At 49.9% G+C, this 19,662-nt stretch overlaps 1 protein-coding gene across 3 annotated transcripts; it reads left to right on the top strand.

Moving 5' to 3' along the window:
* Nucleotides 1–353: 353 nt before the first annotated feature.
* LYRM9 (LYR motif containing 9) lies at nt 354–19,253 on the top strand. Of its 3 annotated transcripts, none has more exons than XM_055401688.2 (5): nt 354–434; nt 11,795–11,937; nt 14,561–14,653; nt 15,555–15,797; nt 17,193–19,253. In XM_055401688.2, the coding sequence occupies exons 2-4, from the start codon at nt 11,812–11,814 to the stop codon at nt 15,570–15,572; spliced, it is 237 nt and encodes a 78-aa protein (XP_055257663.1). In that variant the 5' UTR covers nt 354–434; nt 11,795–11,811; the 3' UTR covers nt 15,573–15,797; nt 17,193–19,253. The 3 variants fall into 3 exon arrangements, with proteins under 3 accessions (XP_055257663.1, XP_055257653.2, XP_055257674.1); XM_055401678.2 differs by lacking the exon at nt 354–434 and adding an exon at nt 506–607; XM_055401699.2 differs by lacking the exon at nt 354–434 and adding an exon at nt 1,530–2,560.
* The last annotated feature ends 409 nt before the right edge of the window (nt 19,254–19,662 follow it).

Below are 19,662 nucleotides of genomic sequence, written 5' to 3'. Positions count from 1 at the left end.
TTTCATATTCAGGAAAATGGGGGGGAGCCCTGTCTCTGAGGTGGCAAAACCCAAAAGGAAGAGTGGCTGTTTCAAGAAGGCTGTTGCTCGGTCAACTCGGTCATGTCCAGCTCTTTGAGACCCCATGGACGGTAGCCCGCCAGGCTCCTCTGTCCAAGGGCTCTCCCAGGCAAGAATCCTGGAGTGGGTTGCTATTTCCTTCTCGGAGAAGAAGTCTGTTAGTTGGGCAGTTTTCTTTTTTCACAGGGTGGGCTCCGATCAGGGAAAACGGCACCCAATACAGTTCCCTCGTTAACAGACGCCGAGTCCCACGCGCGGCCGGAAGAGGGCGCTCGGCGCACAGTCGCCTGGCGGGGGCGGGGCTTCGGCGGCCGGGGGGCGCAGGCGCACTCGTGGCCACCGCGTTGGAGGCGGATGTTCCCCAGCGGAGGCGGGTGAGCCGCTCGGCGCAGGCGGAGGGCGGGCGCGTGGGGACCTGAGACACCCGGGGCGGCAGGCATGGACTGCAGCTGGGAGGCCTCGGGGCGTCCCCGACCTGGCGCGGCCTGTGGAAGACTCAGCGCCGCTCTCTCGACCCTCTGGCCTCCGGAGAGCCGTGTCGTGCGGGGTGCGGCTCCCCGTCCACGCCGCAGGCCTCGCGGCAGGGGCTGGCTGAGGGCCGGCCGTCGGGGGAGAAGGCCCCGGACTTCGGGGAGGGGGCTTGGGGGCGCCACGAGGAGCCCAGGGGTCTGCGGGCGCCGGGCCTGCTGGTGAAACGTACCTGTCGGGCCTCGGTTTGCCAATTTTTAAAAGCAGTCATGGCCCCCGCGCGGCCCGAGTGCTCGCCGCACCCTGTGAGCGCGCTTACCTCGAGTCACCTTCATCTACTCTTCTGCCTAACAGATCGAGTCCTGAGCCCTTAGGCCTTAATCTTTCCTTTTGTTTGTTTTTACACGGCATACTGTTTACCCCCTTAAAGGGCACAGCACAGTGTCTTTTTAGTTTAGTCACAGGACTCAGGCCTCCTGCCTTCACCCAGCCACACTCTCCTTGTCCCTCAGATTTAATGTCCATGTCCCTTTCTCAAGAAACCTTCTCTGACCCTTGACGGGGTGAGGGACCCCGTGTGCCAGTCTCTCGGGACCTGAATTCCACTTTGTGGTGTGTGCGTGCGCGTGCTCAGTCGTGTCCCACTCTTTGCGACCTCATGGACTGTAGCCCACCAGGCGACTCTGTCCATGGAATTTTCCAGGCAAGCGTACTGGAGTGGGTTGCCATTTCCTTCTGCAGTCGGGTCTGCGCAACGCGGAGGTCTGCGCCACATCTCCTGCGTCTGCAGCATTGGCAGGGGAGTTCTTGACCACTGCACCACCTGTGCATGCCCAGTTGCTTCACTCAGTGTGTCCAGTTCTTTGTGACCCCGTGGACTCTATCCCTAGCCCCTCTGTCCATGGGATTCTCCAGGCAAGAATACTGGAGTGGGTTGCCATGCCCTCTTCCCAATCCAGGGATCAAACCTGGACGTCCTGTATTACGGGTAGATTCTTTACTGTCTGAGCCACTGGGGCAGCCTGCACCGTCTGTAGTATTTAGCTAATACTTGCGTTTTGTTTTTTTTTTATTATTCTCTGTTAATGTGTAAATTTCTTGGGGTGAAGGGTCACCTTGCTTGTTTCTGTAACTCCAGCATCTCGCACTTTATCGGTGCTTGATGACTGTTTCAGCACACACACGTGCCTTCTGTGTGTCAGACACTGTGCTCAGGATACAGCCATGAACAAAATTAACTCCCTGCTCTTGTGGAGCTTACATTCCAGAGGGGGAATGAATACAAAGAGAAATAATTAAATATATACAGTGGTGAAAAATACTGTGAAGCAAAGTAGGCGGGACTGTAATGTGGTCAGAGAAGGTCTCAAGTGAGACTTGGACACACAGGTGGGTGAGCCACGTGGGTTTCCTGAAGAGTGGTTAGGTATGTGAAGGCCAGCAAGGAGGCCAGAAGGAGGAGGAGCAGGAGAGGAAAATGGTAAACTAGGAGCCTTTGGCTCAAGGGCCCTTGGAGACAAGCCCTGGTGTGTGTAGAAAGAGCTTGAGTTAAGAAGAGAGAAGCCCAGCTGTGGCTCTTACCAGATTCTTCTATGTGAACTTGAGCCTCAGTTTAAGTAGCCCCTTTGAAATACCCAGCCAGTATCTGACATCTGGTGGCTGTGCCAGTTCCCTTCTTTGACCCTCGAATAGACTGTGGTGGCCTGTGTGGGCAAAGCCATTGGCACAAAGCAGTCTAATATCACTAGATTCAACTCAGGTTGCTGGTTGCTCTGCTCTGCAACCAGCGTGTTTACCTTTTGGATGATGTTTCTGGTTTGCTTTTGGGGGATAACCTCACCAGGTTCACCTCTAACAGGTGAAGGCCCAGGGTGGTTTGGGCCTACAAATGTGATGTTTGAGATCCTTTGAGACAGCACATGTGATGCAGCTGTGGATTCAGAGCGCGAGGACCTGAGTTTAAGACCCGGCTCTGCCACCTGCTGGCTTCATGTCTTCAGGACAGTCCCCTCCTGCCTTTAGTTCCTCTCTGGTAAGTGAGACTCCATTAGTAAACATTTATTGAGATCAATCCTGGGTCTTCATTGGAAGGACTGACGCTAAAGCTGACACTCCAATACTTTGGCCACCTCATGCGACGAGTTGACTCACTGGAAAAGACTGATGCTGGGAAAGATTGGGGGCAGGGGGTGAAGGGGACGACAGAATGAGATGGCTGGATGGCATCACCGACTCGATGGACATGAGTTTGAGTGAACTTCGGGAGTTGATGATGGACAGGGAGGCCTGGCGTGCTGTGATTCATGGGGTTGCAAAGAGTTGGATACGACTGAGCGACTGCACTGAACTGAACTGAATTGAGATTTTATGTTCCCGGGCACTGTTGACTATGGAGGGGTAACCAATACAGTAGAGTCTCTGTCCCCCAGAAGCTCACAGACATCTAGGATCACAGGTAGCCGGGTAGAGCAGGAAAGGGTAAGACGTCCAAGTACCCAACGGTGCCAGACTGTGGCCTAGGCACCATACTGTTGTGAGTTTGTGTGATTTTTGCAAACACGCCCCACCTCCAGCCCCATGAGATACATATTCCATTGTCCAGGTTACAGAGGAGGAGGCAGAAGGCCAGAGAAAGTGAGTTTCTAGAGAGAAGAGGGAAACAGACTTCATCCAACCAGACTTGGATAAAGAACATTCCACAGAGGCTGGTGAAGGGTATGTTTTTTGTAGGATGTGTCCGTGGGCGGCACTGTGGGGGCCGGACTGGAAGGAGAGAGTCTGATTAGGAGGCATCGTTCCAAAGCTGGGAACAGAGGTAGTGTCTACGGAGGCTGCAAGCCTCAAGGGTGGGACATGGGGCTGGAGCCTTAACCATGTGAAGAGAGACTGGAGGAGCAAGGGTTGTTCCGTTTCTAACTTAAGAGAACGTGCATGCAAGCTGGAGCCCTGGAGTTGGGGGGAGCAGAACCATTCTGTTCCTGTATGTGACTTTCCTCACCCCGAAGAATAATTGCATGTTTAAACAATAGGCTGTTCAGGCTTAATTTAGCTTGTATCGATGCTCAGTGGGGCATAATTTCTGATTATTTTCTGTAGTTCCATTCTTTCTTTTTTAATGTATGACTTTTTCCCCCATTTATTTTTAGGTCTTTTGTCAGGGCACAGGTTAGGGAAAGAGACAGTGGGGTTAAATGGGGCCAAAGCCCTGTTTCTCAGTATCTCTGACGGTGATACTGTGCAGCTCCCAGGAAATTCCCTTTGTGACTTTACTTTCATCCTTTTTCTTTATTCTGTCTCATTCTCCTGTATTCTGTCATCCTCTTTTGAAGAGTCCATAAACTCTTCAGAGTTTCCTAGGAGCTTTTTTGTTTGTTTTGTTTTGGCATTTCTCTGGTTACTCCTTTGGTTGTGTAAGTGACATTAGTCATGGGACTTGTGTTTTCGTCTGTATGCAGGGGGAAGCCATAGATGAGGTTCTTGGGCTTCTGAAAAGCATGGAACAAGGGTTTATGGAGAAGGTCGAAAGATAGGAACTGGACATAGCATAGTCAAGTGTGTCCGTGGATCCTGGGAGCTGGTCGTGACAAGCCCTGGGGAGAGTTCTCAGCTGGGGTCCTTAGCCCTGATCTGGACATTTGTGAGTGTCTCAGATATGGACACAGGTGGTGTTAGGAGCAGGTAAGGGCATGGACTTTGGAATAAAATAGGCCTAGGTTTGATTTCTCACCTGACCGTGTACTAGCTATGTGGCCTCTGGCAAGTTGCTTACCTCTCGAGTTGCAGTTTCCTTGTCTGTAAAGTGGGGCTAATGATACCCAGTCCATAGACCGTTCTGAGGACTCAAGAGATGACACACGTAAAGCTCTCAGCACCTCCCTGGCACGCGCTCACCACTCCTTGAATGGTAGATGCGCCAGCAGTTGTGCAGAGGCTCGGGGTAGGAGAGCCAGGTAACCCGTTAGGTGTTCATCTCTGTGCTCCTAGGGCTGAGTCCAGAGTCTCACATGGGCTAGATGCTCTGAATGGCCTTGCAGGGGTGGCTGACAGAGCTTGCTGAAGTTACTGTCTCTTTGTACCCCATTTGTGCCTCGTATGTGATTGCTTCTGTGCTTTTGTTGTGGTGAATTGAATAACAGGATCTGGTAGCCCAGAGAATGTGGCAGATTGTGACTCTGGACTGAAATAATAAAATACAAGATGGGGAAACAGACTTAAGCATTGTTCATGGGAAAAAAGTTTTTTAGAGTCAAATGCCAGGGCCATATGAGGGCTGGAGCAGAGAAGGCAGTCTGGGTTGCATTCCTTGGATTCCCAGGTAGAGGAGCTGAGAATTGCCCCATGAGCTCCAGTGCCCATGGAGCTGATCAGAACACAAGCAAACTGTGGTTTTTCCCTCTGGAGTATGTTTCAGAGTGAGAGGGATAATGAGGGGGTGTGTCCAGAGAGAGGAGGGTGGGTGAGATGGGGGTTACAGCACTTTCAGCGTGCTTATCTCGGAAAAGATAAGGCTGGGGGTCTGGGATGAATACTGACAGTCTGGACTTGGCAGTAGGTTAGGGAGACTTTAGCTCCAAAAGGCAGAAGGCAATGGCAAGCCACTCCAGTACTCTTGCCTAGAAAATCCCGTGGATGGAGGAGCCTGGTAGGCTGCAGTCCGTGGGGTCGCTAACGGTCGGACACGACTGAGCGACTTCACTTTCACGTTTCACTTTCACACATTGGAGAAGGAAATGGCAATCCACTCCAGTGTTCTTGCCTGGAGAATCCCAGGGAAGGGGGAGCCTGGTGGGCTTCCGTCTATGGGGTCACACAGAGTCGGACACGACTGAAGTGACTTAGCAGCAGCAGCTCCAAAAGGCAGAGCTCAGAACAGTGAGTAAAATTTTCCAGAGCAGATCTTAGCTCTGAAGTGAAAGGACTTCAGTGGACTGCTGAGAGGGAAGGAGTTGAGGGAGAAAAAACTGGGTGACTCCCCACCAATTAGAAGAGATTTTTTGACACCCGTGTGTGTGGAGGTCGCTTTCAGGGCTTTGGCATCCTGGGTTTGAAGGGTGACCTACTTTGCACTATTTCTGTTCATTTAAGTTAACACCTTTTCCCACGAGCCTGCTACTTCGGGTGTTTCTGTAAGTTTCTAATTCATTAAAGGCTGCACGATGAGTAACCAGAACTCACTTCTGATTTGGGATAAAGCTAAATAAATTTCACCTGATCTGTAGTTTGATTTTAAAGGGAAAAAAGATCTATTTTCTTCTTCCTCTCTGCTGTATAGAGAGCTTACTGAGTCTATGAAACCCACAGACCTCTCTTGATTGCAGTTTGCACCAAAGGCTTCCTTTAGAGGGCCATTCCTATCGTGGACGTGTGCTCAGGCGTGTCCAACTCCTGGCGACCTCATGGACTGTGGTCCACCAGGCTCCTCTTATCCATTGAATTTTTCAGACAAGAAGACTGGAGTGGGTTGCCGTTTCGTCCTCTAGGGGATCTTCCCAGTCCAGGGATTGAACCTGCATCTCTCATGTCTCCTGTATTGGCAGGCAGGTTCTTTCACATAGAAGCGTGAAAAGGGCATCTTGACTTACTGTTTTTTCTTTTGCTGCTCCTCCAGGGTCAGAGCAGGGCCCGGGAGAGGGAGGTCATACCCCATGTGCTGCCGCCATAAACCAGGCACGCGTGTCTCTTACTTAATCCTCACACCAGCCTTGCCATGGTGTGGGGCCCGCGTGCTTCACAGTTCTAGTCAGTTAGTACTCTGGGGCAGAAAAGTGGCCTGTTGTTGGGGAGAGGGAGGATTCAGTCTTGACACCCCTCTGTTGAGTGGCCACTGCATGCCAGGCACTGTGGGAGGGAGAGGAGGCAGAGCTGGGAAGAGTGGAGAGTGTGTGGGGATTTGGTTGCAGATGGTGTAGACATTGGGGGTTGATTGGGGAGCGTCTTCAACACCCCACTCCATCACAAATACACAAACACTCGAGACCCTTGGGTTTGTTCTGTGGATGCCATGTAAGGATATCAAGCAATGGGCTCAAAGATAAGAGTTTTGTTTTCAGAGGCTCAGTCTGGCTGAGCATAGGGAGGGATTGAAGAGGCAGTGGTTGAGAAGGGTGTTGGGTTAATCCAGGCCTAAGGAGTCCTTGGAAAAGGAAAGGCCCCCTTTTCTCCAAGAACGTAGGGAGGTCAGGGGACTGGAGCTGGAGCCAGAGCCCACAACCCAGCTCCACCACTCACTGGTTGTGTGTTCGTGGGCACATCAGCCCACTTTTCAGCCTGTTTCCACATCTGCAAAGTGGAATAATAATCCTTTTCATCAGAGGGTTGTTGTAAAACAGACTGCACCATGCTTAGTGTCTTGATTGGCTCTCAGGTGAAGATGGATTTTTGTGGTGGAGGGGATTTAAGGATACTCTGGTCTGAGGGCCTCTCTAGACTCTGTGAAGTAGGAGGCATTGATGACCTGCGAGAGTTCCTGTGGATGAGCTGGAAGCTGGAAGAAGCCTGGAGTATCTGGGTGGGAAAGTAGGGTGTTTCTGCCAGAGGTGATGCCCAGAAGTACTGAGGCATGGAGGGTCGTGCGGAAGGCAGTGGTCCTCACCTTACAGTGGGCAGGAGCACAGGACTGTCGGTTACCTTTGGACCGAGGAGGCAGGGAGGGGGCTGAACTTTTGTTTTCTCAAGCTCGGGGAGTGCTTGGATTTTGAGGTTCTTCAGTCAGCAAGCACTGATGGAGGAGTCCACTGGGTGCCTAGGGCTCTCCTGGCACCGAGACGCCGAGGTGGAGGGCCTGACGCGTCTTTGCCCTTGTGGGGTTTGGCTGGGCAGGGAGATGGACCAGAAAGCAGAGGGTGATTCCTGCACGTACTGCAGGCTGTGGGCAAACAGATAAGGAGGTGAGTCTCATTCCATGTGGGGGTAAGAGGGGTAGGAGGAATTAACCAAAAGGAAATGATTGAAAGTGTTAGAAGCTCACAGAATCAAGGGAAAAGCCTGGAGAACTGGGCAAGGATCTAGACATTTCTGGAAGGCCAGGCAACAGGATCTTACAGAAAAGTTCAAAGCAGGAAGGGGCTGATTCAGACCCACGTAGGGGTGCGTGAACTCATGATCTGGCTCTTTGTAACTCCCCTCAAGAACCTGTTTGCAGAGGTGGCAGATCCTCACGTGATCTGTGCCCAGGTGGCCTCTGCTCAGTCGCTCAGTCCTGTCCGACTCTCTGTGACTTGCTGTCTGGAGTATGCCATCAGAGCTCAAGTTTGCCTGGACTCAGTAGTGAGTAGTGGGTGATGTGTTGAGGGATGGTGGAAAGGGGCCAGATCAAGAGGGGATTTTTGGAGGAAGGCAGTGTGGAATTTATTCTGTAGACCAGTGCTTTTCCAAAGTTCAGTACTGCTTTCATGACTCTTGGCATATCCAGATTTCAACTGCATTCTCACTTGCTTGATAACATTTTTTTTTTTGCATTTTAATGATAATTTTATTATTATTATTTTTTAATTTTTAAAAAATTTTTTATTGGAGGCTAATTATTTTACAATATTATATTGGTTGGTTTTGCCATACATTGACATGAATCTGCCCCGGGTGTACATGAGTTCCCCTTCCTGTACCCTCCCCCCATCTCACTCCTCCCCTTATCCTCCCTCTGGGTCATCCCCGTGTACCAGCCCTGAGCATCCTGTATCATGCGTCGAATCTGGACTGGTGATTCGTTTCACATATGATGATATACATGTTTCAATGCCATTCTCCCATATCATCCCACCCTCACCTTCTGCCACACAGTCCCAAAGACTGTTCTAAACACCTGTGTCTCTTTTGCTGTCTCGTATACAGGGTTATCATTTCCATCTTTCTAAATTCCATATATATGCTTTAGTATACTGTATTGGTGTTTTTCTTTCTGGCTTACTTCACTCTGTATAGTAGGCTCCAGTTTCATCCACCTCATTAGAGCTGGTTCAAAAGCATTCTTTTTAATGGCTGAGTAATACTCCATTGTGTATATGTACCAGAGCTTTCTTATCCATTCATCTGCTGATGGACATCTAGGTTGCTTCCATGTCCTTGCTATTATAAACAGTGCTGCGATGAACATTGGAGTACATGTGTCTCTTTCAATTCTGGTTTCCTCGGTGTGTATGCCCAGGAGTGCAACTGCTGGATCATATGGCATTTTAAAAATTCACTTTTCGGCCCGTTCATTTTTTAAACTGTTTTAAGCTGAGATACCTATGAGATTATGGAATTTTTTTCTCATTACACATGAAAATAGATATCAAAGCATGACAATAAAAAGATGTTGGTCTATATACTGCTTAAAATATTTTCATCTTTATCCCATGTTTTGGGAAAAGTTGTCGTGAGTGATGGGGCTGGAGTGGACATCAGGGGCTTTAAGCAGGAGCATGACTTGCTGTGATGTGTGTTTTGGAAAGATTCACCCTGGCTGTTGATTGCAGAATAAACTGGCAGACAGTAGATTTCTCTTGCAGGTGTCTGCCTGAGCTGTGATAAGAGTCTGAGCCAAGCGTATGGAGTGGAAATAGGAGGGGACAGATTTGAGGGGGTGTCCAGAGATAGAATTTGTTAGGATTCAGAGACCAGTGATGGGCTTCCCTGGTGGCTCAGTAGTAAAGAATCTTCCTGCAATGCAGGAGACCCGGGTTCGACCCCTAGGTCAAAAAGATCCCCTGGAGAAGGGAATGACTACCCACTTCAGTATTCCTGCCCGGAGAATTCCATGGACAGAAGACCCTGGCTGGCTACAGTCGGTGGGGTCACAAAGAGTCGGATACGACTAAGCAACTAACATGCACACACACACACACAGACCAGTGGTGTAAGGATTGAGGAGAAGGTGGGCTGTCTTTGTGACGGCTTTGGGAAGTCAGAGGTATCTCTGATGAGGCAGGGAGCCAAGGTAGAGGCTAGGGTCAAATTCAAAGAGCAGGATATGAGAAGTAAGCGTTCCTAGGCACAGGGTTTGACGACAGGTTTAGCAATGGTGATATGAAGTTCCTTGTGCCTTAAATAATAGCAAACCCATGCTTTAAATTAAATTAAAGCATTTTAAACTCTTCTGAGTGGACCCACACAGGCATTCTCTGCTTGTTATTACTGAGAATGACTAAGTATTATAATTGAGCTGAAAATAATCTCCCGCCCATACTTGCTGGGTTGGTTTCTAAGTATTGAGTTTTTAAGTAATATAACAAAGTTGCATTCTCTCCAAGTGTTAATTTTAAAGACTGCAGATGGTAACCATCTGTTACACGACTAGCATTTTACAATGTTTGATTAGCACTTTATATAGTTTGGGGAAGCCTTCCCAGGGAGTCTGCTGTGCCCATCAGGTTGGGAATTTCGAGGGTATGTCTTCTCTGTGGGTGGCCCTTGAAAGTCTTTGTCCCCACCGTATGTGGTTCCCCTCTCTGCTATGCTCAGGTGTGGCTAGTTGGACTGGCAGGTTGCCCCCTGCCCTGTTTGCACTCTTCCTTAGAGCTGGAGCCATTGGAGCTCACTGGGGACACAGAATGTGGGAGGACTGGATCTCTCCATCAGTCAGGACTCTCTTGGTTGCAAGTGACAAAACAACAAACCCAAATCTAGGGGTGGGACTACCTTCAGGTACATGGTATTTGGGCTCAGGTGACGTCTTCAGACTTGGTGTCACTCAGGGTCTCAGCTCTGCCATCTGCCATGTGGCTTTAGTCTCAGGCTTCAAGAGAAGGCAAGATGTCTTCTTTGAGGGTGAAGTCCTCTCAGCATCAAGTCTAGAGTGGAGCCTTTTCATTCACCCTTGCAGAGGCGGTAAGATCTGCTCTGATTGGACCAGCTTGTCACGTGCCCATCTGTGAGCCAATCCCAGCGACCATGTAGATGAAGAGCTCTGAATGGTCAGGCCTGGAATGGAGCCCCATCCAGACCTTGGGAGTGGAGACCTGGAAGGGTGGATCCCCAGTGGCTCATCCTAGGATGTTGTCACGTGGGAGGATGGATGGTGGGGGCCAGCGGCCACCAGCCCACCACAGTGTGAGAGTGAGAGGACAGAATGCAAGGAACACTTGGCACATTTAGCTGTGGAGATAGCCATTGTTACCAGGAGGATAATACGCTGGAAATGGAATGAAAGAGCCTCTGAAACTAGCTCCTTAGTAAGTTTCCTTTCCTAGTTTAAGATAGATTAGATTTAGTATCCTGGTTCTTTATTTTTTAGAGGGGGTATAAGTTGTCTGTCTTCTTTTTATGTTACTTTTAAACCAAGGCCAACCACTTAATCTTGGTCTTTTAGCTCCTCCATTTGAAACACAGTGAACCTTTCTCTAAGAGGGGAAATCTGTGCAGAGGAGATAACAGATTCTGTTCAGTCCAGTTCAACAAACAGGGCACAAAGTGAAGTGTTGGGGCCCGGGCCAGGCTCTGGAGGCCTGGCAGCAGGTGAGTCCCTGGCAGTGTGGGAAGTGCTATAACAGCTTCATAATCAGGGCACTGCAACACCCCCACACACCAAGCAAGGGACAGTTACGAAGGGCTTCCCAGAGGAAGTGACACTGAGCTGGCCCTGGAAGGACAAGCATGGGTTCCTCAGGTGGAGAAGATGGGGAAGGGAGCTCCAGGCTAAGGGGGCCATGTGTGCATAGGCATAAGAGGTGACCTGCTTGCTGGCTCGGGATCTGAGAGAAGATCCTTGCATCTGACAGTGGGGTGAGCCCAGCATACTGGTTCCAGAGCTCATCTTGGCGTCAGTGTGGCGGCAGCTGGGGAGTGACAGGCTTCAGGCAGGGATATCAGGCAGGATGCTATGGTCAAGGTCCAGGCAGGATCCTGTGTGCATCTTGTTAAATTGCAAGCCTGGTTGTTTTGGGGTGAGATTGTGTTTCTAATTAGCTGCTGGTGATGTCAGTGCTGCCAGACCACACTTTGAATAGCAAGGCTCAGACTTCTGGGCATCTTCTCCACTCTCTGCTCCATTCTCCTGAAGTCAACTGGTTTCTCTGTGATTGCGATGCAGGATCTTCTCACTTGTTGTCAGTCTCCAGAAAAAAGACCACAGGGTGCAGCCATGCCTCCCACCTTTGTCCTGTGGACCTGCTCGGGGATGCGCCTTCTGCAGGGCTGATGCCCAGCTTGAGCTCAGGGGCTTGGTTCCGTGGGGATCTGGCCTCCATCCACACTGGGTCAAATACGCCTGCTTCCCAGAGTGCTGAAAGCTGGGTGCCAGGGCAGAGTATTGGCTGGATGACTAGAAGTGATGCTCTGTGTTTTCCAGGGACTGAGGTCTGGCGGATGGCCCCGCTACCGGGGGCAGAGCTGGTCCAGACGCCACTGCAGCTCTACCGATACCTGCTGCGCTGTTGCCGGCAACTGCCAACCAAAGGCATCCAGGAGCATTATAAGCATGCCATCAGGCAGGTGGGAGCAGGGTACACTGGGCTTGGAGTGGGGGTGGGGCTTCCTGTGATAGGGGGCCCGTCACAGGGTTGGGGGCCAGCGGCAGTGGGCAGGGCTGGTCTTTCAAGTGGTGATGGTGTGGGGTGGTGGCATTTGAGTAAGAGCTGCTGGAAAACAGTGCTGGCCAGCCCAGCTCCTCTCTGGTTTCTGTTTAGGAAACAGAATGCATCATTTGGGCACACCAGCTCTGTGCCAAGGCTTGAATAAGACAGCTGAATGGATAATTAAGATTGAGTGTGAGACATAACATCATTTTGACAGGCATTTCTGCCAATAATGCACACCTGAATTTAATCATGAGGAAACATTAGGTAAACCCAGGCTAAGTGACCATCTACCGCTTAACCGGCCTGTGCACACCAAATACGTCAGTGTCATGAAACACAAAGGCAGACGGCTACTCTGATTTAAAGGGTACTAAAGAGACATCAGAAAACTAAGATCATGGCATCCGGTCACATCACTTCATGGGAAATAGATGGGGAAACAGTGTCAGACTTTATTTTGGGGGGCTGCAAAATCACTGCAGATGCTGATTGCAGCCATGAAATTAAAAGACGCTTACTCTTTGGAAGGAAAGTTATGACAAACCTAGACAGCATATTAAAAAGCAGAGACATTACTTTGCCAACAAAGGTCCGTCTAGTCAAGGCTCTGGTTTTTCCAGTGGTCATGTATGGATGTGAGAGTTGGACTGTGAAGAAAGCTGAGAGCCGAAGAACTGATACTTTTGAACTATGGTGCTAGAGAAGACTCTCGCGAGTCCCTTGGACTAAGGAGATCCAACCAGTCCATTCTAAAGGAGACCTGTCCTGGGTGTTCATCAAAAGGACTGATACTGAAGCTGAAACTCCAGTACTTTGGCCACCTCATGAGACGAGTTGACTCATTGGAAAAACCCTGATGCTGGGAGGGATTGGGGGCAGGAGGAGAAGGGGATGATAGGATGAGATACCTGGATGGCATCACTGACTCAATGCACATGAGTTTGGGTGAACTCCGGGAGTTGGTGATGGACAGGGAGGCCTGGTGTGCTGTGATTCATGGGGTCAGAAAGAGTCGGACATGACTGAGCGATTGAACTGAACTGAACTGAACTGAAAGAGACTTGACAACTAAGTTTCAGGAGTGATCCCAGATTGGATCCTGGACCAGAAAAAACGATGATAAAGAAGATTACTGGGAAATTCATGAAGTTGAAATATGGACTGTAGATTAGATAATAGTATTATGTCACTGTTTCTGATTTTGATTACTGTGGTCAAGTAAGAGAATGCCTGTGTTTATACATCTGAAGTATTCAAGGATGAAGGGCATGATACCTGCAACCTTTAAATGCTTTCTCAGTTTTTTATACAAACCCATATAGAGAATAGTAAAGCAGATGTGGCAAAATATTAACAGTTGGGTGTTTCCAGTAGGGAATTCTTTCATATTATTCTTACAGCTTTTCTTTAGATTAGAAATTATTTCCAAATAAAAAGTTAAAAACTAAAATGTATAGAAATATGATGTGGAAAGTAAAAAGAAAAAAAGGTAGCAACAGAGAGCTGTGAAGATATGGAGAAGGAGCAATTAACTGTCTGAGGGAATCAGAGAGGACTTCCTGGAGGTGAGCATTTGAGTTGCCCCTAAAGATAAGTAGCGGAGAAGGCAATGGCAAGCCACTCCAGTACTCTTGCCTAGAAAATCCCATGGATGGAGGAGCCTGGTAGGCTGCAGTCCGTGGGGTCGCTAAGGGTCGGACACAACCGAGTGACTTCAGTTTCACTTTTCACTTTCACACATTGGAGAAGGAAATGGCAACCCACTCCAGTGTTCTTGCTTGGAGAATTCCAGGGATGGGGGAGCCTGGTGGGCTTCCGTCTATGGGGTCACACAGAGTCGGACACAACTGAAGTGACTTAGCAGCAGCAGCAGCAAAGATAAGTAGGACATGTGGGGTCAAGAGTGGCAGGTCAGAGGAATAACCAGTTCTTTTGAAGGGCCACGAGTGCACACCAGTGAACCAGAGTCTCGTGTTGCTCCTCAAAGGTGAACGTCTGGCCAAAGCCAACAGCAGACCCACATTGCGCCACTTTGGGCCTGGCTGGATTTTCCAAAGCCCCTCTCCCCACTCTTCTTCCTTCCCTGCCTGGCTTTCCAGCAGGGGACCAGAGAAACTCTGTTCTTCCACAGGGAGAAGGCATGCGGTGAGCTCAGCCTGCTGACAGCAGGCTTCCTGGGAGCAGCAGAGGGATGGAAGTGTCCCTTAGGCCCCTGCTGCCTGATAACCTTTGGACCTAGCTTGATTTGGGGGTAACTCAGGGCCAGTCTTCCCTTTCACGGCTGCCCTGCTGGTAGGAGCACAGGCTGTGTAGTCAGACAGTCCAGGATTCAGATGCTGCTGCTGTTGCCTAATGGTGAGTTAGAGTTTTGGAGCCTGTTTGCTCACCTCAGGGCGGGATCGTCATAACTGTGTGTGGAGGGGTAAGAGCAATGCCGAGTACCCCATGCCCACCGTGTGCCTGGCCCTCGACTGCAGCTCCGAAGCTGCCAGTCCTGATTTTTGCCAAGTCATTGTGTCTTATACTTAAACCCCTAGAGTTTCCGGGTTCATTCGGATGAGGACAACCCTGAGAGGATCCAGCAGATTATTAAGAGAGCCATTGAAGATGCCAACTGGATCCTGAACAAGGTAAGCCCTTGGCTCCTGTTTCCACCTACAAGTTGGGAGTTGAGGGCTATAATCTACGTGACCACTAGGGGTTGCCCCAGCCCCACAGTTGAGACTGATGAGTGTTTCCCCCCACCCCCCACCCCCGACCAGCAGCTCCCCTCCTCCAGAAGACCAAAGGGGATGGCAGATGCCCTTCCCGTTGCAGTTTCTGCAAAGGGGTGCACATCCTCAGTCCCTAAAGGCAAACTTCTGCCTAACAGTGCTGAATAAGCTAAGATGGGGCTACAGGAAGACGGAAGAGAGGTGTCTCCGGGCAACAATAGTGCCAAAACCTACAGCAGCCTTGTGACGTCTCAGAGAGGAAAGCTGGGTGGGTGAGGCCGGGTTACTGAGGAAACATTCAAGTATCTGTTTTGGTGGAGGCAGGAAGGGAGTCAGAATATAGACAGGCTTGCTGGTCCTCACACTTTGGTATTAAAACAGCCTGAGAGCTGGAGCACACCCCGCCTTCCTGTCCTTCTGAATCAGATCCTCCAGGTGTGGGCTCTAGGGTTCGTTTTTCAAACTCAGGGATCAGACCAGATGGTTTCTGAGTGTTGTCTTCTGGTGGAGCCTGAGATTCTTTTTTGCCCCTCTGAAGAAGACTCAGCTTCAAGAGAAGGCCAGACCCACTACAGCTTTCAGTTCCAGTGTTCCTGGTGTCATTCTTGTCCTCTCTCCCCAACTCCATCAGATTCCTTTTCCATTGGTACCAACTAGAGACTTGACCATCTGGGGCCTGCTGACAGGGTCCTGCCGCCTCCGTGAAGCCCCTGCAGGAGGCGGCTGAGGCCTAGTGACCACAGTTCTCAGGATTTCCCGGTCCTCCCCTCCCTGCCGGTTTCCCTCACCCACTCCTAATGATCTCTCTGTCTTACAGTATAAAAAACAAAACTGAGACTCCAGGGCATAAAGAGTGCAGCTGCCTTGGAGACGCTGACGTGGAGAGCCCTCGCTTTGCCTGGCTCTAGCAGCAGCAGCAGCCATACTGGGATATCCGCTGGCCTGATTGTCTGGGAGAGGAAATCAGCGATAGGAGAAGCTGTCATTTGCTCAGACTGCGCTTCCTGCCACATTTGTGTCCCCAGCGTCCTTCCCATTTGCTTTTCCAGCTGGTGATGAGGTGAGCTTTGGGGAGAAGGTGTTTTCTCACTTTGCTCTGAAAGTGATTCATTTACTCTGGACGTCATCCTTTGAGAGGCAGAGCTGGTGTCCCCTCACACAGCAGCCTGTGCAGAGGACAGGGCGTGGGCTTTACAATCAGGCTGATCTGGATTTGAAGCTCAGCTCGGTGGCTTTTCAAGGGTATTGGTTTCAAGTCCACTTCTTCCTTCGTTAGGATTCAGTTCAGTTCAGTTGCTCAGTCGCGTCTGACTCTTTGCAACCCCATGAACCGCTGCACACCAGGCCTCCCTGTCCACCACCAACTCCCGGAGTTCACTCAACTCAGGTCCATCGAGTCGGTGATGCCATCCAGCCATCTCATCCTCAGCCGTCCCCTTCTCCTCCCACCCCCAATCCCTCCCAGCATCAGAGTCATTTCCAGTGAGTCAGCTCTTCGCATGAGGTGGCCAAAGTATCGGAGTTTCAGCTTCAGCATCAGTCCTTCCAATGAACACCCAGGACTGATCTCCTTTAGGATGGACTGGTTGGATCTCCTTGCAGTCCAAGGGACTCTCAAGAGTCTTCTCCAACACCACAGTTCAAAAGCATCAATTCTTTGGCGCTCAGCTTTCTTTACAGTCCAACTCTCACATCTGTACATGACCACTGGAAAAACCAGAGCCTTGACTAGATGGACCTTTGTTGGCAAAGTAATGTCTCTGCTTTTTAATATGCTGTCTAGGTTGGTCATAACTTTCCTTCCAAGGAGTAAGCGTTTTTTAATATCATGGCTGCAATCAGCATCCGCAGTGATTTTGGAGCCCAAGAAAATAAAGTCTGACACTGTTTCCACTGTTTCCTCTTCTATTTGCCATGAAGTGATGGGACCAGATACCATGATCTTAGTTTTCTGAATGTTGAGCTTCAAGCCAACTTTTTCACTCTCCTCTTTCACTTTCATCAAGAGGCTTTTGAGTTCTTCTTCACTTTCTGCCATAACGGTGGTGTCATACGCATATCTGAGGTTATTGATATTTCTCCTGGAAATCTTGATTCCAGCTTGTGCTTCTTCCAGCCCAGCGTTTCTCATGATGTACTCTGCATTTAAGTTAAATAAGCAGGGTGACAATATACAGCCTTGACGTACTCCTTTTCTTATTTGGAACCAGTCTGTTGTTCCATGTCCAGTTCTAACTGTTGCTTCCTGACTTGCATATAGGTTTCTCAAGAGGCAGGTTAGATAAGATGAAATCAAAGAGTCTGACACAAGACATGGTACGTGGTGGGACCAGTAAATGTCCTTCTGAGGAAGCCAGCCTCTGATGCTCTCCCGGTGCTCACGCGTCTCTCTGGTTCCCTCCACACCAGCTCTTAGTTCTCTGTGGGCTTCTTCTGTCTCTTCTTGTCACCCTAGGCCCTGAGCCCTCACAGTCACACTATGCCTGGCGGTCCGCCCAGCAGCTGCTCTTTTGACACCGACCCTCCCAGCCCGGAGAGACAGAGACCCTGGTCCTTGTCTTCGTGGGATCTGTCGTGTCTCAGAGTGCCGAAACAAAAGATGCCAGGTCAGCTGCAGTAGACGCCAATGGGTTCATGCTGCGGTGAACCTGTGATCTGTGTGACCAGCCCTTGCCTACTTTGGCTCCATCTTAGAAGGCGAGGGAGGAGGAGCACGCAAGCGGTCGTGAGGGTGGTCGTGAGCCTGAAGTCCATGGAGAAGGCAGACCTGGGTCACGTCCCAGCTCCACACAAAGTGCTCTTGGGTAACTTCCCTCGCCTCCTTCAGTCCCGGTTTCCCCATCTGTCCAGGCAGTAATGACCGTTCCTACCTCACGGGGCTGCAGTGAGGAGTCATAAGCCCTAATGTATGCCAATTGCTTCACCCAGGGCCCGGCCTGGGGAGCCAGGGAGAAGAGAGCTCCTTTTCAAGAGATTGAGCCCTTTCCAAGGTCATAGAATTACTGAGTGGGGTCTGTGAATGTACCAAACCCTCTAGATTTAAGAGGGGAAGGACAGCAGCAGGAGAGAGGGAAGGAAGGGTGAGAGGGAGGAAGTGGGGAGGGCAAGCAGGGAACGTTGGGGTGACCGGCTGGAGTGGGCGGAGCAGCGAGAAGATGCAAGGAGAGACCACTCCAGTGATGAGTGTCCCCCTAGGACTCCCAGCCAGAGGATGAGCTTGCAGTCACGTGACTTACAGTGACTCAGATAAGCTTGTGTGTGCTCAGCTTTTGTGGCAGATCAGGAAGGAAATGCATCAGATCCCTGGTGCATGTTCCTTGCTGTGTGCTGTCATGTTTGATATTAAGGGTTAGAGGCAGGCAGACAGGAAGCTGCCAGGAGGGAGCATTCTTTCATGTTTTAATTCATTAATTGAAATGTCCAGTCCTAGGTAAAGATAAAATTTCAGAACTTGCATGAAGGTTGAGGCATCTCTCTTCCAGGTGGGATCTGCCCCAGTGGGAAACCCGCTGTCAGAGGAGGCGGCCCACCTTTTCTAGCTTGGGGTGGGGGAGTAGCAGGAGGTGCCTGGCAGACAGGCAGTTTCACCAAAGGCTCGGAATAGCACCGCTTGCTGAGGAAGTCCCATGCTGTTCTGTGTGGTTGAGACATCGTGGACTGAAGAGATGGTCCTGCAGCCATCTCTTTATGTAATTGTCTCCTGTCTGAGAGTGAACCCCTTGAGGGCAGGGACCATACACTGGTCAGTGCAAAATCTTCTGGGCCAGCTGTGTGCCTGCTGCCCAAGTGGTGAACTTTTAAGTATTTGTTGAATGGAAGAATGATAATCCAGGCAAACTGATGTGCTTCTTTTGTTGGGAGTGTTTCTTGCTTTCTAATAATGGGGAGCACCGAAGAATTGATGCTTTTGAACTGTGCTGTTGGAGAAGATTCTTAAGAGTCCCTTGGACTGCAAGGAGATCCAACCAGTCCATCCTAAAGGAGATCAGTCCTGGTGTTCATTGGAAGGACTGATGCTGAAGCTGAAACTCCAATACTTTGGCCGCCTCATGCAAAGAGTTGACTCATTGGAAAAGACCCGGATGCTGGGAGGGATTGGAGGCAGGAGGAGAAGGGGACAACAGAGGATGAGATGGCTGGATGGCATCACCAACTCGATGAACATGAGTTTGAGTGAACTCCGGGAGTTGGTGATGGGCAGGGAGACCTGGCGTGCTGCGATTCATGGGGTCCCAAAGAGTTGGACACAACTGAGCGACTGAACTGAACTGAATAATGGGGGATGCTGGGAGGTGGTGATTATTTCTTGGCTAACCACTGGTATGTGTGTATGTGTGTGTGTTCTTATCACTGATGCTCAAATAAAGTCTTATTACTACTGTGGAAGTAGTTTTGACTTCAAGAATCTCCTGAAAGGATTTTGGGGATTCTTTGGACTGCACGTGGAGTCCATGGACTGCACTTTGAAGATCACTGTCTCTGTGTGTAATCTGAATAAAGCAGAATACTAAGAGGATTTTTACCTCCTTTCTTGATACCATGGCTTTGTTACTTTGCCTAAGATTGTATTCTGTTTTTTTTTTAAAGAACGAGTGTCATCTGATTGCTTTGCATTCAGCATTTAACATGAAGAAAATCTTGGAAGACATGATGTGAGGGGAAGCAAAAAACACCTTCGTCATGCTTAAGCTCAGTCTTCATAGAGGAAAGAGTGTTTTTTTCAGGTGAATAGGAGAGGCAGGAAGAGCATGCCAGATAGGATGAGACGTATGAGCAAGGATATGTGGCACGAACAGGTTAGGGTGCTGAGGAGGGTGAGGAATCTAATTGCAAGGGACAAGGGTACCACATAACAGCATGAACAGGGCAGGAGGGAGGTCAGCAGTGGGGGTAAGAAAACCCACATTTGTTTGGGAATGGGAGCA

The sequence above is a fragment of the Moschus berezovskii genome, chromosome 20 (assembly GCF_049115385.1).
Source record: "Moschus berezovskii isolate FMDL1 chromosome 20, NW_MosBer_1.0, whole genome shotgun sequence".
Taxonomy (NCBI): Eukaryota; Metazoa; Chordata; class Mammalia; order Artiodactyla; family Moschidae; genus Moschus; species Moschus berezovskii.
The sequence above is the reverse complement of the archived record's forward strand: the minus strand, read 5'-3'. Positions and strand labels throughout refer to the sequence as shown.

Excerpts from the sequence above, each read along its gene's own strand:
- LYRM9 (XM_055401688.2), top strand. The coding sequence starts at position 11,812 with ATGGCCCCGCTACCGGGGGCAGAGCTGGTCCAGACGCCACTGCAGCTC. Across the intron at positions 11,938-14,560 it reads ATAAGCATGCCATCAGGCAG|AGTTTCCGGGTTCATTCGGA; the intron begins GTGGGAGCAGGG and ends TTAAACCCCTAG.